Source organism: Orycteropus afer, unplaced genomic scaffold (genome assembly GCF_000298275.1).
Source record: "Orycteropus afer afer isolate SDZICR_OR568_19922 unplaced genomic scaffold, OryAfe1.0 scaffold00346, whole genome shotgun sequence".
NCBI classification, from domain to species: Eukaryota; Metazoa; Chordata; class Mammalia; order Tubulidentata; family Orycteropodidae; genus Orycteropus; species Orycteropus afer.
The window spans coordinates 626661-641892 of NW_006921933.1; the positions used below are offsets into that span (position 1 = coordinate 626661).

Sequence of the window (15232 nt, forward strand, 5' to 3'; positions counted from 1 at the left end):
GTTTTGCTGAAGAGGCTGTGATCCCTCAAGCCCTCTAGCACAAGGCTGATTCGGTTTTCACCTAGCTTCAATCTTAGAAGCTCTGGTAACACAGTGATTAAGGTAATTGGCCGCTAACCAACAGGTTGATGGTTCAAACCCTCCAGCCTCTCTGTGGGTAAAGGATAAGGCAGTCTGCTTCTGTAAAGATTTACAGCTGTGGAAACCCTATGGGAAAGTTCTATTCTGTCCTATTGGGTCACTAAGAGCCAGAATTGGCTCGCTGGCAGTGGGTGTGGGTTTTGAACTTCAGTCTAGGACTTTAACCAACTTTGATTCAAAGGCAAGTAAATTTCTTCACTTATTCTTTTCTTTCATCTTTGTAATCCTCTTTCTTCACTGAGTTTTCCAGGAAGTGCTTCCAGTGAAGAAGAGCAAGAAAAACAACAAATATCCTAGAGTATTTCACAATTTAAAGCAAAGGCAAAAATGACCAATCTTCCCTTACTACTATCTTGAATGCTCAATTCTTCAATTCCAGTGGCTTTGATCTGTCCTCTCATCGACTAATGGATGGCATACTTGTAATAGTAAGGTCTTATGAGTAGCTATTGGACAAATCAAAATCTTTTTTTACAGTGATGTATTAAAAAAAATGTCTACCCATTGCTAGAGATTAGCCTGAAATTAGATTTCCACCTGCTTTGTAGACCAAGAAACAAGATTCTCCCAATGAGGGCAGGTTGTCTGACAAAAAGTCAGCATGCAGCCATCTAGAATATACATTCATAGCATCTCTTCATTGGAGGGGATTTTGAAAATATCTAAGATTTCCTAACTTTGGATTATTTTAAATGCAGCCCAGAATTGCCATGACTCAGCATTTTCTTTTGCAAATACTAAAGCGATTTTAGAACAGCAGTTCTCAAGAGTGACTTCATGGTGGAATATGATGGCTGGTGACCACAAACACATGCATTTTCACACAAACATACCCTAGGTCCCTGCACAACCTCTTTTTGGTTTCATGAGACCAGAATGTGGTTACATGCAATTCCCAAGTCAATAACATCAACTCCATTCCTTTCTCTCCCATTAAATAAACATATTGAAATACAAGTAAGATACTAGAAAATTTTTTTTAATAATAACTGAATAATTATTAAGTGGAATACATAAACTAAAAATAATTCTTTTTTAAAATAAATTGTTTGTAAATAATGACACTATTTTAATACAATTAATAATTTCACAATGGTATTCCTAACATCTAGAAAACTATTGGCACAAAATAGGTCAATTAAAATTGTTGAATTAATTAATCTTGAATTGGGATTTGGGATGTGAGTTTATGTAAATTTGTGTTATATATTCATGATACTAATAATGTCATTCGTTTCTTTAAATTAATAATAATCTTGTGATGAACATACTATTTTGTTTTGTTTTGTTTTAATATAAGTTCAACCCATAACTAATCCCTGATCAAAACTATTATAGTTTTACTAATTCCTTCTCTTCTGGTGCAATAGTTCTATTTTAATTTCTCTTTGTCTTTAAGATGTTCATCAAGGTCTTTTAGAATTAATTTGCTTCTAAGACAGCAAACATAATGGCACAGAGCCAACAGATTCACATTGTTCTTGTGGCTGAGTTGGTTCCAACTCACGGTAACTGTATGTACAACAGAAGGAAACGCTGCCCAGCCTGTACCATCTTCATGATAGTTGGACAGATGTGTAGAAACCAGGATTGAAGTCCTGGCTTAAGCACAGTAACTTTGAACAAGTTCCTTTGAATTCTGAGTCTCTTTTCTACAACTCACTTTTACATAGTATTGTTCTAATATCATTGCAGTTACCCATTATCTAGCTTCACTACTTGAGAAATAGCATGTGTGAGTTCAATTAATTTGCAAGAGCAAATTAAAAAAAAAGGTCAAATTCATCTAAACTGATAGGTCACTAAAGTATCCTGAGTCGCTTTCTCAAATTACTCAGAAAATTCTAGAATCTTGAGCCCACTATCATGATCATGAGGGTTCATGAAATAAAAATTGGAGGAGGGATTCAAACTCTACAAACACCTTCTAAAATATGTTTTTATCCTTTATTTCTATCCAACTTTCTTAATACATGTGTCTATTTTAAGTACAATTAATAAAATATTCCACATGTTAAGTGTCCTCATGAATGAGGTTCTGGTTTATTGAAATTAGTCTGTGTAGCACCAGTTTTGCTTTACTCAACACTCAATCCTTCTAAGAGCCCAGTATAGTGTTATGCCCACCATACTCAGTGATCATGCCTTGAAGCTTCTAATGTTACCTCTTCACAGAATGCTTCATCCTAAAGAAAATGAAAATCCACACAACTGGACCAATAAGCAAAATGATAAATGAAGAAAAGATTAAAGTTGTCAAAGAGTTCACTTTACTTGGATCCACAATCAACACTCATGGAAGCAGCAGTCAAGACATCAAATGTCATATTGCACTGAGCAAAGCTGCTGCAAAATACCACTTTAAAGTGCTGAAGAACAAAGATGTCACTTGGAACACTAAAGTGTTCTTGACTCAAGCCATGGTATTTTTAGTCACCTCATATGCAGGTGAAAACTGGATAATAAATAAGGAAGACCAAAGAAGAGCTGATGCCTTTGAATTGCGGTGTTGGTGAAGAATACTGAACATACCACAGACTACCAGAAGAATGAACAAATCTGTCCTGGAAGAACTGCAGTCAGAATTCTCCCTGGAAGGGACCATGGCCAGACTTTGTCTCACCTACTTGGATCATGTTGTCAGAAGGGACCATTCCCAGGAGAAGGATGTCATGTTTGGTAAAGTGGAGTCTCAATGATAAAAGGGAAGGCCCTCAACGAGACAGACTGCCACAGTGGCTGCAATGGTCCACTCAATCACAGGCAGCATCGAGGAGCTGGTGCAGGGCGAGACTAATTTCATTCTGTTGAGCACAGCGTCACTACCAGTTGGAACCGATTTGACGGCAACTGACAACACCTTCAGGGAGCAAAGACAAGATGTGGAAATTTTGACCTAAATTTGGCCTAATTTGATCTAAAGTTGATCTAAATTTTGATCTAAAGTTGACCCCTACTGTTAATTCTTCTACATTGAAAATGTTAAATTCCTAAATTCTCATTATCATCATTATTAACTAGAATCGCTTGGTTTTGGTGTTAGTTATCATCAAGTTGGCTTTGCCACATGGTGACCCCGTGTGTAACAGAATGAAACATGGCCTGGTCCTGTGCCAATTTCATGATCATTGGTATGTCTGAGTTCACTATTATGGAAATTGTGTCAATCCATTTCATGGAGAGATTTCCTCAGCTTCACTGACCCTCCACTTTACCAGACATGGTATCCTTCTCCAGTGTTCTGTCCCCACTTATGATGTATCCAAAGTAAATGAGCTGAAGTCTTGCACAATATTCTGTGATCCACGGTGTTTCCGTTGGCTAAATTTCTGAGGTAGATTGCCATGTCCTTCTTCCTAATCTTTATTAGTCTGGGAGCTCTGCTGAAACCTATCAACCACGGATGATCCTACAAGTATTTGCAATACCAGTGGCATATCTTTCAGCCTCATGGCAACATGCAAGCCACAACAGTAAAGATAAACTGACAGATAGGCCGTAGAGATATGGTGAAAGCTACTACATGTTCAAAAATATATTTATTTTAGCAACAAAAGTATAAGGCATTTTAAAATTAGTCTCATTTTACAAATGAAGAACCAGAAACAGAGGAGGGTTAATTGCTTGATCAAGGTCAGAAGCTAAGCCAGGTTTCAAATCAAGGCTGCAGAATTCCAAAACTAGGATTCTTTTGAGAATACTATGTCTAAGTTCATAAAAACTACCTCTCGTGCAATTGTAGAGCTTGAGGGAACTGGAAAAACCCATACGACTACAATACACATCAAATATACTTTTCTGAAAATATAGAGCTAGCTTAGCAATGGCACAGTTTCTCTTGCTGCTGGCTAGGCAGAGAGATAACGAGAGGGGAAGCATTCTTCTTAGAAATATTTCAGGGAGGCTCCAGTTCAATTTGGAAATACTATCCAATCCTCCCTCCACCAGTGATGAATCGTGATCTAAAGGCCCCTCTAGGTAGCTTATTTTAAACTCTAGATGTTTTAGAGACTAGAAACACCCTGGCCTTCATCACTGAAGAAAATAAGTCAAATCAACTCAAGACTTCAATCTGTCTTGACTTTTTTTTATCAGCCAACATTTGAACAAATGACTTGCCACCTTTTATATTTTCATTCCTAGGCCTCTATCTCTCTAACAGTCAGCTGCCTTTCCCCTGCTTTACACTATCTATTTAACTTGTGAAGTGAATGATAGCATATTCCCTCTGAAAAATGCACAGCACCTATATCAATTACTCTAGGAAAACATCACTTCCTTGGAAGGGAGGAAAAGAAAAATCCCCGTACTTGGTATTCATCTTTTTCTTTATACCAAGCCAATACAAGTGCAAACAGATTTCTAATAATGCACAGAAATAGATTTATATATTAATTGTATGGTGATCATAAATTCATTTGAATTATTATGTCATATGCACTAACTTTTTTTTTTTTTTCCTTTCACCACTTTCCTGACTTCATTCCTTCCAAAAAGAATGCAAAGGCTTATATGACGCAGGGTATATAGGGAATGACATGCTGAAAGAATGAAATTAAATGGAAAAGGAAATTAAGATGTTCATTGTAGCATTACTTATAATATCCAAAAATTGAAAATGGAATATATGCTTAGGTATGATGGATTAAATATTATGGTATTATTCACCCTACGCAATACTGTACAACCATTACAATGTGTTGGTCTATTAATTTTAATCCTGCAAATCACAGGGAGAAATGCATTTATAAACTATTAAGCTTGAAAAAAAAAGAATTCAAAAATTACATAGATAACATGACCTCAACTTTAAGAAACAGAGGATTTTGAGACAAAATACTGGCAGACAAATTGCTCAGTTGGTAACAGTGGTTTCATTACTGAGTGATAGGCTGATGGATGATTTCACTTTTCTTCTCAATATGTTTTTATAATTTGAACACGTTGCCCCTTGAGTCAGTACAACTTTTAAAATAGGAGAAAGGAATAACTATGTAGCCTTCAGTCTCTTGATCTATAAAATGGGGATGATAATAATAATATCCACCCCTTAGGAATATTGTGGTAATGCAACAACAACAAAAAAAAAAAAACTTGCCAATCTCTTGGTTCTGTGCCCAGCATATGTGAGCACTCAAAAAATTGACAGAGTTTTTATTTGTTATTTTTATCTTTTGTTTTAAAGTAAGAAAGTAGAGTGGGATTTGGCATATGAAGTGTTACTTTTCCCTTTCAAAATGCAATGATTAGAAAATGAAAACACTAATAATGAAGGAATAGAGAACAAGCCTTTTGCATGTTTAGTTCCACTGAACAATGACGATGCTATGTTCCTTACAAAAGAACTCTGGGAAGGCAGGGGACACATAAGCAGATTACAAACACATACATTCACACACAATGCACATGTACTACACATGCACACACACACACAAACACATGCACACACAATATACCACATAATATAGCACAGACACATGAAAAATATGAACGTACTGCACACACACCTCACCCAAAAAATAAAACAAGACAAAAACAGTATAATATTTTGGCACCTGGGCAGGTGGTACAAGAAATTTACTTCACTTCTGCCAAAACCTAAGCTACTTGCTTTTGAAACTGTCTCATACATTAAAAAAAAAAAAAAAATCTGTATTCAAATATTCCCTCTAGTAAAATAAAGTGATAGTCCAACTCAAGGTGCCTACAGATTATATTTGCTCCCATTTTGAGTTCTGCATTATGGATTCCTCATTCCATGTACAATAAAATCCATACCTAGGTCTGCATAGTTAGACTTGAAAAATTGCTTGCGTCCACAAAAGTATAGCTCGAAGTCAGTTTCATTCGACCTGCGCAAAGTGTATCCATTTTCAAGAGCAGCAAAAGCATCACAGGTGTAACGGTAGGTAATGAAACCATAGCTGTCCCTGCGACGGGCAAAGAAAAGTTCAAAGTCGGTTACAAAGCATTAGCATATATGACTGTAACCCTTTCTGCTTTGGGAGACTTCGCAAGTGCTAACGTCTGAACCACTGCATCCATTTATCAGTGTGATTGTCCTGTCAAGAAGCTAAATACTTATTTCTTGGACAGGAAATCTCAACTAAAAAGATTAATAAATACGAATGAAAGAAAATAAATAAGGTTTTGAACTCAATATGTCATCTTTCAATGCACTTACATTGGCAACTCCCATCCCAGTAATCTTATGGCCATAATTTTTTTACATACGTCAGCTTCTAAACAAGAAATAATCTTGGAGATTCTCACCCATCATCCCGAAGATTTACTGTGCACTCCTCAATTTCACCAAAAACTTCAAAACGGTCTCTCAGTTCTGAGCGTGTTGTGTCAGGTCTGATTTTACCGACATAAATCACACGGCGTTCTTCCTATGGGGGAAAAGTAAGGAGAGACTTTTGCTAGTTCTGGAGACAGGAAAGAAGTTGAGTCTAGAAGTATTCATAAAGATATAATCATGAACAAAATGGACCCATAGAGCATGCCAAATAGAACAAAACATGCTAAAATTGAATGAAAGATTATGCTTGATGCCAATTTTACTTTCATTTTCTCAAAATCCATCTCCTCTCTCACATACACTCACTCCATTTCACCTTTTCTCTCTTCCACCTTTCAGTCTATCTCTTCTTCTTCTTCTCCACATGGACTTGTATCCATTAGAAAGGAATCTGTGCCAATGATGATATTTTTACACTACTGAATAGCTGAAGAATAACTATTAAATCATTTAACCCTTATGACTTGATGGTTAACCTTCAAAATGGGTAAGAAACTGATCTGACTTCCAGAGATGTTTGAGTTCGTATTAACTCCAAACTCTAACAATGAGATGTACATGTGTGTATTGATAACTTTCAAAGTAGTGGTTCTTAAAGTCTAGTATGAATAAAAATCACCTGAAGTGCTTGTTAAAGCTGCAGATAATTGGGACTCAGCTGTACTAGAAAATAATTTTCAATGTTGGGTTCAATGATTGGAATTTTTAATGAGAACATGCAGTATTATTATCCAAGAATGTAGGTGGTCCAAAACAATAAGTTGAGACACACAGCCTTAAAATGTAGGCCTTTTTATGCCATTGGTGTCATTAGAATAAGAGCTAGATAAAAAGGGCTATAAATTATACTAAGCCAACAAATCTAGTCTGATGTTAAGAACAGAGTAGAAAGATGTGGCCTAATTTCCACAAAACAAGTCAATATGTACATAATCTGAAAGGCATCAGCAATTTAAAATCTCCAAAATATGGAAAGGATATTTTATTGCCCTAGGACAAATTCCTTTTTTAAAAAGCATGAATGCATTCTTAGTGTAAGAAGCAACCCTCCATCTGTTGTTCCAAGAAGACAAGGCCAAAGACAACAATGTCTCCCCAAAACTGAGAAATGTTTCTTTTGTGAAGAATATAAAGAGGTCCTACAAAAAATATATATGCATATCAATGAAGCTATAGGTCTCCCAAGGATGAATAAGAATGAAATGAATTTAAGATTGGATTTAAGTTAGATTGAAACAAAGACTGAAAAACACTGGACCAAAGTTCAGTTCTATCACTCGTCTATCAGTCTGTCAACATCCATGGAAGCAGCAGTCAAGAAATCAAATGATGTATTGCATTAGACAAATCTGCTGCAAAAGACCTTTTCAAAGTATTAGAAAGCAAAGAGGTCACTTTGAAGACTAAGGTGCACCTGACTGAAGCTATGGTGTTTTCAACTGCCATATAGGCATGCAAAAGCTTGACAATGAATAAGGAAGATTGAATAAGAATTGATGCCTTTGAAATATGATGTTCAAAACCAAAACCAGACTCACTCTGTTGAGTTGGATCCAACACAGCGACCCCTCCTTGGGTTTCCCGAGGCGGTATCACTATGGAAGCAGATTGCCCCATCTTCCTTCTGAGGAGTGGCTGGTAGGTTAGAACCACCAGCCTTCTGGTTAGAAGTCAAATCCTTAGGCACTACACCACCAGAGTTCCCAATTATGGTGTTAGCAAAGAATACTGAATATATCATGGATTGCCAGAAGAATGAACAAATCTGTCTTAGACAAAGTACAACCAGAGTGCTCCTTAGAAGTGAGGAAGGTGAGACTTCATCTCTCCTACTTTGGTGATGTTGTCAGGAGGGACCAGTGCTGGAGAAGGACATCATGCTTGGTAAAACAGAAGATCAGTGAAAAAGAGGAACACCTTTAACAAGAGGGTTTGCACAATGGCTGCAACAATGGGCTCAAACATAGCAATGATTGTGAGGATGGTGCAGCACTGGGCAATGTTTCGTTCTGTTGTACGTAGGGTTGCTTCAAGTCAGGACAGCACTTAACAACAATACTAGGTACAGTTTTAGGAGGTGCAAAAGGTCAATGAGCTCAGCTGGTAAGTGAAAGAGTAGAGTTTCAGGTACACATAGAGGGGCTTCAGAAGAAAGACTGGGAGATATTTTTTAAAAAAATCAGTCATTGAAAACCCAATGGAGCAGTTCTACTCAGACACACATGGGATCACCATGAGTCAGAACTGACTCAATGACAACTGGTTAAGATATAGATTTAGCTTATCTAATTGTTTACTCTGGACATGAAAAAGAGTCCTCTATCTTGAATGCTATCAAATGTAATTTAATCTTGAAGCAAAGAGATGTCCTACAGAATCTACTGAATGCCTTTCCTTTTCACATTCAGTAAAGCACCTAACCAAGAATGAGTACGCAATAAATGTCTGTACAATGGAATTGAACAATCCATAGGCCCTATAATATCTTCCTAGAAGATCTGAACATCCAGACCTCAATTTTATCACATGTAATACTCTTATTTCTATTTTCATCAGGATGCTTTTTCTAAGCTTCAGACTCAAATAAACTATTATCTGCCTGACATCTCAGATTGAATGTCCTGTTGTTCTTGTGAGGTGACACTGAGTTGGTGCCAACTCATAGCAACCCCATGCACAACAGAACGAAACACTGCCTGGTCATCCACCATCTCCACAATCCTTGCTGTACTTGAGCCCAGTGTTGCAACCACTGTGTCAATCCATCTGGTTGAGGGTCTTCCTCTTTGTCACAGACTCCCATTTTACCAAGCACAATATCCTTCTCCAGGGAATGGTCCCTTCTGACAACATGACCAAAGTACGTGAAATGAAGTCTGGCCATTCTCACTTCCAAGGAGCTTTCTGGCTACACTTCTTTCAGGACATATTTGTTCCTTCTTCTGGCAGTCCATGGTATTTTCAGTATTCTTGGCCAATGCCATAATTCAAAGGAATCAACTCTTCTTTGGTATTCCTTATTCATTGTCCAGCTTTCACACACATATGAGGTGACTGAGAATACCATAGCTTGGGTCAGGCACTCCTTAGTACTCAAAGTGATATCTTTGCTCTTCAACACTTCAAAAAGGTCTTTTATAGCCGATTTTCCCCTTGCAATATAATGTGTGATTTTTTGACTGCTGCTTCCATGGGTGTGGGATCCAAGTAAAAGGAAATCTTTGACAACTTATATCTTTTCTCCATTTATCATGATGCTGATCATTGGCCCCATTGTGAGGATTTTTGTTTTCTTTATGTTGAAGTGTAATCCATATGGCAGACTGTAGTCTTTAACCTTCATCAGTAAGTGCTTCATTTTCAGCAAGGAAGGTTGTATCATCTGCTTATCATAGGTTGTTAATGAGTCCTCCTCTAATTCTAATGCCACATTCTTCTTCATATAGTCCAACTTCTCAGATTATTTGCTCAGCATACAAATTGAAAAAGTATGGTGAAAGGATACAACCTTGACACACACCCTTCCTGATGTTAAAACATGCACCACTCGTCTGTCAATTTGTAGTACTGTGGTGGCAGGTGCGTTGCTGTAAGCCTGGAGGCTATGTCACTGGTATTTCAGACACCTGCAGGATCACCAATGTGGGACAGGTTTTAGTGGAGCTTCTAGACTAAGACAAACTGGGAAGAAAGATGGGGCCATCTACTTTGGAAAAAACATGACAAGTAAAAATCTTATGAACAGCAGTGGAACACTGTCTGATATATTATTGGATATCCTGTAGGCACCTCAAACTAGACAAACATGACCCAAACCAAACTACGTAATTTCCTATTATCCCCAGCTGTTCTTTCTCCAGTGTTCTTTATCAGTGAAGTTAACATGTTCTCTCTAGTGTTTCAAGGCAGAAACATAAGTACCACTCTCGACTCCTCCTTCTTTGTTACCTCCATATAGCCATCATTCATTAAATTGTTTTTGGCTTTATCTCCTAAATTTCTCTCTAGGCTGTCTCCTTTACTCCTGTAAACCAAGCTGTATCACTTTCTGGACTTTACCCTCCTCCAATCCATTCTTTCACTGTAGTCAGAATAGTTTTTGCTAAGAGGACAAGAATCTGATCATGCCACTTATCTTCTAAAACAGTCCAATGGCTTTGCATTGCTTTAGGTAACGAAGAAATCATTAAAAAGGGCCTATAAGGCCCTTTCTGGCTCTGTCTTCCTCGCTGGCTTGATCTCCCACATCCCATTTTTTCCTTTACTCTTTTTTTTCAAACATACTAACCTTCTACTTGTCCCCAGAACATGCTATGCTTCTTCTTTCTCCAAGTCCTTTGCAAAGATGTCCTTTGCTACCAGAATACCCTTCTTCCCACACTGCACCACCCCCAATCTCTACCACAAACCCATTTAAAAAACTATTGCCTATGTTGATTCCAACTCATGATGACACTACTGAACAAAGTAGAACTCTCTCACTGGGTTTTCAGAGTTATATCTTTACAAAAGCAGACACCACATCATTCTCCTGTGGAGCACCTGGTGGGTTTGAACCACTGGCCATTTGGTTAGCAGCCAAGCTCTTAACCACTGAGCCATCAGGGTATCTTCTGCCACAAACACAAACTTAAATTATGTTCAACAATCATTTCCTTCCCGAGACTTAAGATGAGGCTAGGCTTCCTATTAGCTGCTTTTATAGATCATTCTATTTCTCCTTTATAGTTCTATACCCAATTGTAATTAAACAATTAATAAGTTTATTCATTGTTTCATGGCTGTCTCCCTATTCCAATGAAAGCTTTATGAAAGCAGAGACCATATCTGTACAATGCACAACTCTCTCCTGAGAGTTTTACTGTGTTTCTGAAACACACTGTTGTTGTTGTCAGGTGCTATCAAGTCAGTTCTGACTCACTGTGATACTACATACAATAGAACAAAATACTGCCTGATTCTGCGCCATCCTCAAAATAGTTACTCTGCTTGATCCCATCGCTGTAGCTACTGTGTCCTTCATCTTGTTGAGATTCTTCCTCTTTTTCACTGACCATATGCAGTGTAGTAAATTACTTTGTGTGGTTTTTCTACCCATAAGTCTTTGTAAACTCCAAGGTGGGATTTGCTATGAGCAACTGAGGAGCTCCTGATTGCTGAAGGTGTCCACCTGGAGTATTTCTGTTGGGCGTGGCACAAAACAATGTTCTGGGAGCTCTCTCTCAGGTGCTTAGAGTTCTGATGCTATAGTTGGCTAGTTTGACCACCCTGCCGGGCTCAAAAGGGAGGCCTCCTGGATGCAGAACTCTCTCTGACTGCTGGTTCAGGAAGACGTGCTGCCGAAAGAGACACGAGCCCCTGAAAGAGACACGTGCTGCTGGGAAAGAGACGCAAGAGACACGCATTGCTGAGTGAGACACCGAGGGACCAGCAATGCTGGGAAAGAGACTGTGAGAGACTGTTGGCTGAGGGATGGTGGGCTGGGAGAGAGACTGAGCGTTCTTCCTGAACTTGAGTTGTAGCTTGGTGCTTCCCTAATAAACCCCGTAATCTGTGAGTTCTGTGTGGCCACTGCAGCGAATTATCGAACCCAGGAGAGAGGTAGTGGGTGCTTTGGGAGGAATGGTTGGAGAAAGGGCTGGAGGGAGGCAGCATGTCTGGCCTGGCAGGAATAGGCCTTGGGTTACTGCTGGTAATTCTGTCTTCCTCTTGTGGGGTTCTAGGAGGTCAGAATATGAGGCCTCCTTGCCGTTTTTGCACCATACTTTGAAGAGACAACTTTCCCCAGTTATTTCTTGAGTGCCTTCCAACTTGAGGGGCTCATCTTCCAACACTTTATCAGTTAATGTTCCACTGCTATTCACAAGGCTTTCAGTTGGCTAATTTTTCAGAAGTAGACCACCACATCCTTCTTCCTAGTGTGTCTTAGTCTGGAAGTTCGGCTAGAAACTGTACCCCATGGGTGACCCTGTCGGTATTTGAAAAACCAGTGGCATAGTTTCCAGCATCACAGTAACATGCAAGCTACCAAAGTACAACAAACTCAATAAATACTGATTAACTCATTCAGTTATCAATCAATGAATTCATCATGTCAACACTTACCCTGTACCCACAATTACATCAAAGTTCCTTAAGTGTGGTCCTTATTCCCTGAGACTCTCCAAGACAATAGAGAATGAAAGCTAGCTTTGAATGCTTTATCATAGGAAAAACCTCACCCAGGGAGCTCAGCTGAGTAAACTGACAAGAGTTGCTATGATTTTTGTTTACAGGCTGAAGTATAAGAAATGTGGAATAGCAACATGTGTGCTGCAGGGCTCTCACTTCTTAAAATCACCTCTGAAAGTCAGGAGTGGGACTGCTGAAACAGATGGTAAAACAGAATTCTTCTGAGAAGAGCTATGGAGCCTAAGTAACTGACCAGATGAAGTACAGCCAACAGAGCAGACTATGTGATTCGCATCCATGTAGACTGTATGTCTCAACTGAAGGCTGTAATTGTGTTGCTCCAGGGCACCCAGCATAGAGTGGAGGTCAATGAGTATAAATGGGTGGTGAGGCTCACCCTGGAGCAGCATTGCACACTTTTGCAGGGGACTCTCAAAACCACATTCCTCTCCGTTTACGCACACAGCCCTAGCCAAACAGCTGAATATGATGGGACCGTTAGCTAAACTTCCCAGCGCCCGCTTGCATGGGTGTTATGGATTTTTTAAATGAGCCTTTTAGGAAGGTTACCACTGCATAAAGGAAAGGGAGGGAGAAATGCAGAAGAGAAGGAAAGAAATGGAACCATCACAAAGAAATTGCTCAACTGCCATTATGGGAATATACACAGCCTATCTATTCAAGAGAATTTGAAGTTAAAGCTAAAATCGACCATATGTACGCCCATATGCAGACATATTGGGACAACTCCAAATTGCTACTTTATACAAAGTTGTATGCAACAATTATCCCACAAAGAAGATAAACCAGAGGACCTTCTATAATGGAAACTGATACATTCTGCCATAAAAATAGAAGACACAATCTAGAGAGAAAAAGGAAACCAAATAAATGGCTGGTCTGCAATCACTTAAATGACCTGTTTCACCATCATCTTATATGAGACCCAGGAATGCACCATGTCTATGCTGTCTTACAAAGATCAGAGCTTGAATGTATATTGGATTTCTCATTTGGGGAAATCATTGAAGTACTTGGTTTTCCTAGTGCTGTAGTGGAAATATAAGGCATCTGAAGGTCTGAAAAGCAAAGACAAAACTCTTTCCAAAATTGGCCAAAATGTCTAGCAAAGAACCGATTATTTTTTAACATGTTGCAGTTTTATTAGACAGATGAATAGATTCCATATCTTTAAAAAACCTTAACATTTGCAGCCAATTTTTCAAGACATTAATTTCTAAACAGGACATGAAAGGAAAAGAAATCAAAATGCTTAATAACATTTACAACTTCTTAAAGGCTTGGAGGAACTCTAAACCTTTGGAAAAAGCTCCTTGAAAAATGATTTTAAGACCAGATTTCACTATCGAGGAGGAAGGAACATTTATCAAATATCTTTTAGCTTCAATTTCCACAAAAGCTAGTGTGCTGATGGGTTAGATAATAAAACTAAAGATTTATGTTGCATTAACAGGTATAGTAAAACCTCATTATATCAAAACACAGGAGATAAATAAAGGGAAAAAAAAAACTGACTGAATTAACTGACTTTGCATTGTCAAACTCTTCATCAAAAAGACTAAAGGGGCTCCCAGTTAACTGGGAAAAACATACAACAGTTATTCTCATCAAATAATAACCTATTCCTGTTAAAAGAGGTTTGACTAAGAAAAGAAGGACAGTAGTAAAGAAACTAAGGTTTCTTAAACTCTAAAAAATCAAACCAAACTCACTGCCATAGAGTCAATTTGACTCCTAGCAATCCTTCCTTGGGTTTCTGAGGCAGTATCTCTAAGGAAGTAGATTGCCCAGTCTTCCTTCTGAGCAGTCGCTGGTGGATTTGAACCTCTACGCTTCTGGTTAGCAGCCAAATGCCTTAGGCACTACGCCACCAGAAATCAGCCATTCTGAACTTTATGGAGCACACTTCTATTCTGATACACACAGGGTCACCAGGAGTTGAAGTCGACTCAATGATAACTTTTTTTTTTTTTTTTTAGTGGAATATGTGTCAAGGAATCAGTTTGATGTTTCCTTACTTTTTTATTTTAAATAGGGTTTCTCACTTATACATCCTGTGGTAACAACAACAAAAATGATTTAATTCAGATTTTGTTGTTGTTGTTAGGTGCCATTGAGTCCTATTGGACTCATAGTGACCCTATGCACACCAGAAGAAAACACCGCCCGGTCCTGCACCAGCTCCATGATCCCTGCTATACTTGAGCCCATCGTCTCATCCACTGTGTCAATCCATCTCGTTGAGAGCCTTCCCCTTTTTTGTCAACCCTCCACCTTACCAAGCATGACATCCTTCTCCAGTGAATGGTCCCTTCTGAAAATATGAAAGTAGGTGACTCAAAGTCTGGCCATTCTTACTTCCAAGGAGCATTCTGGCTGCACTTCCTCCCAGACAGATCTGTTACTTCTTTTAGCAGTCCATGGTACTTTCAGCATTCTTTTCCAGCACCACAACTCAAAAGCATCAATTCCTCTTCGGTCTTCCTTATTCATTGTCCAGCTCTCACATGCATATGAGGTGATTAAATATATCATGGCTTGTGTCAGGTGCACCTTAGTCTTCAAGAAGACATCTTTGCTCCTCAACACTTGAAA

General features: G+C 38.6%; 1 protein-coding gene across 1 annotated transcript in view; it reads right to left on the bottom strand.

Moving 5' to 3' along the window:
* The window catches only part of PPARGC1A (PPARG coactivator 1 alpha), a 128114-nt gene that overhangs the window by 1698 nt on the left and 111184 nt on the right, over nt 1-15232 (bottom strand). The window contains exons 11-12 of the mRNA XM_007952559.1: nt 6415-6536; nt 5920-6071 (exon numbers count right to left, since the gene is read on the bottom strand). Of these exons, the coding sequence (XP_007950750.1) occupies nt 5920-6071; nt 6415-6536 (274 nt within the window). The remainder of the gene's footprint in view (nt 1-5919; nt 6072-6414; nt 6537-15232) is intronic.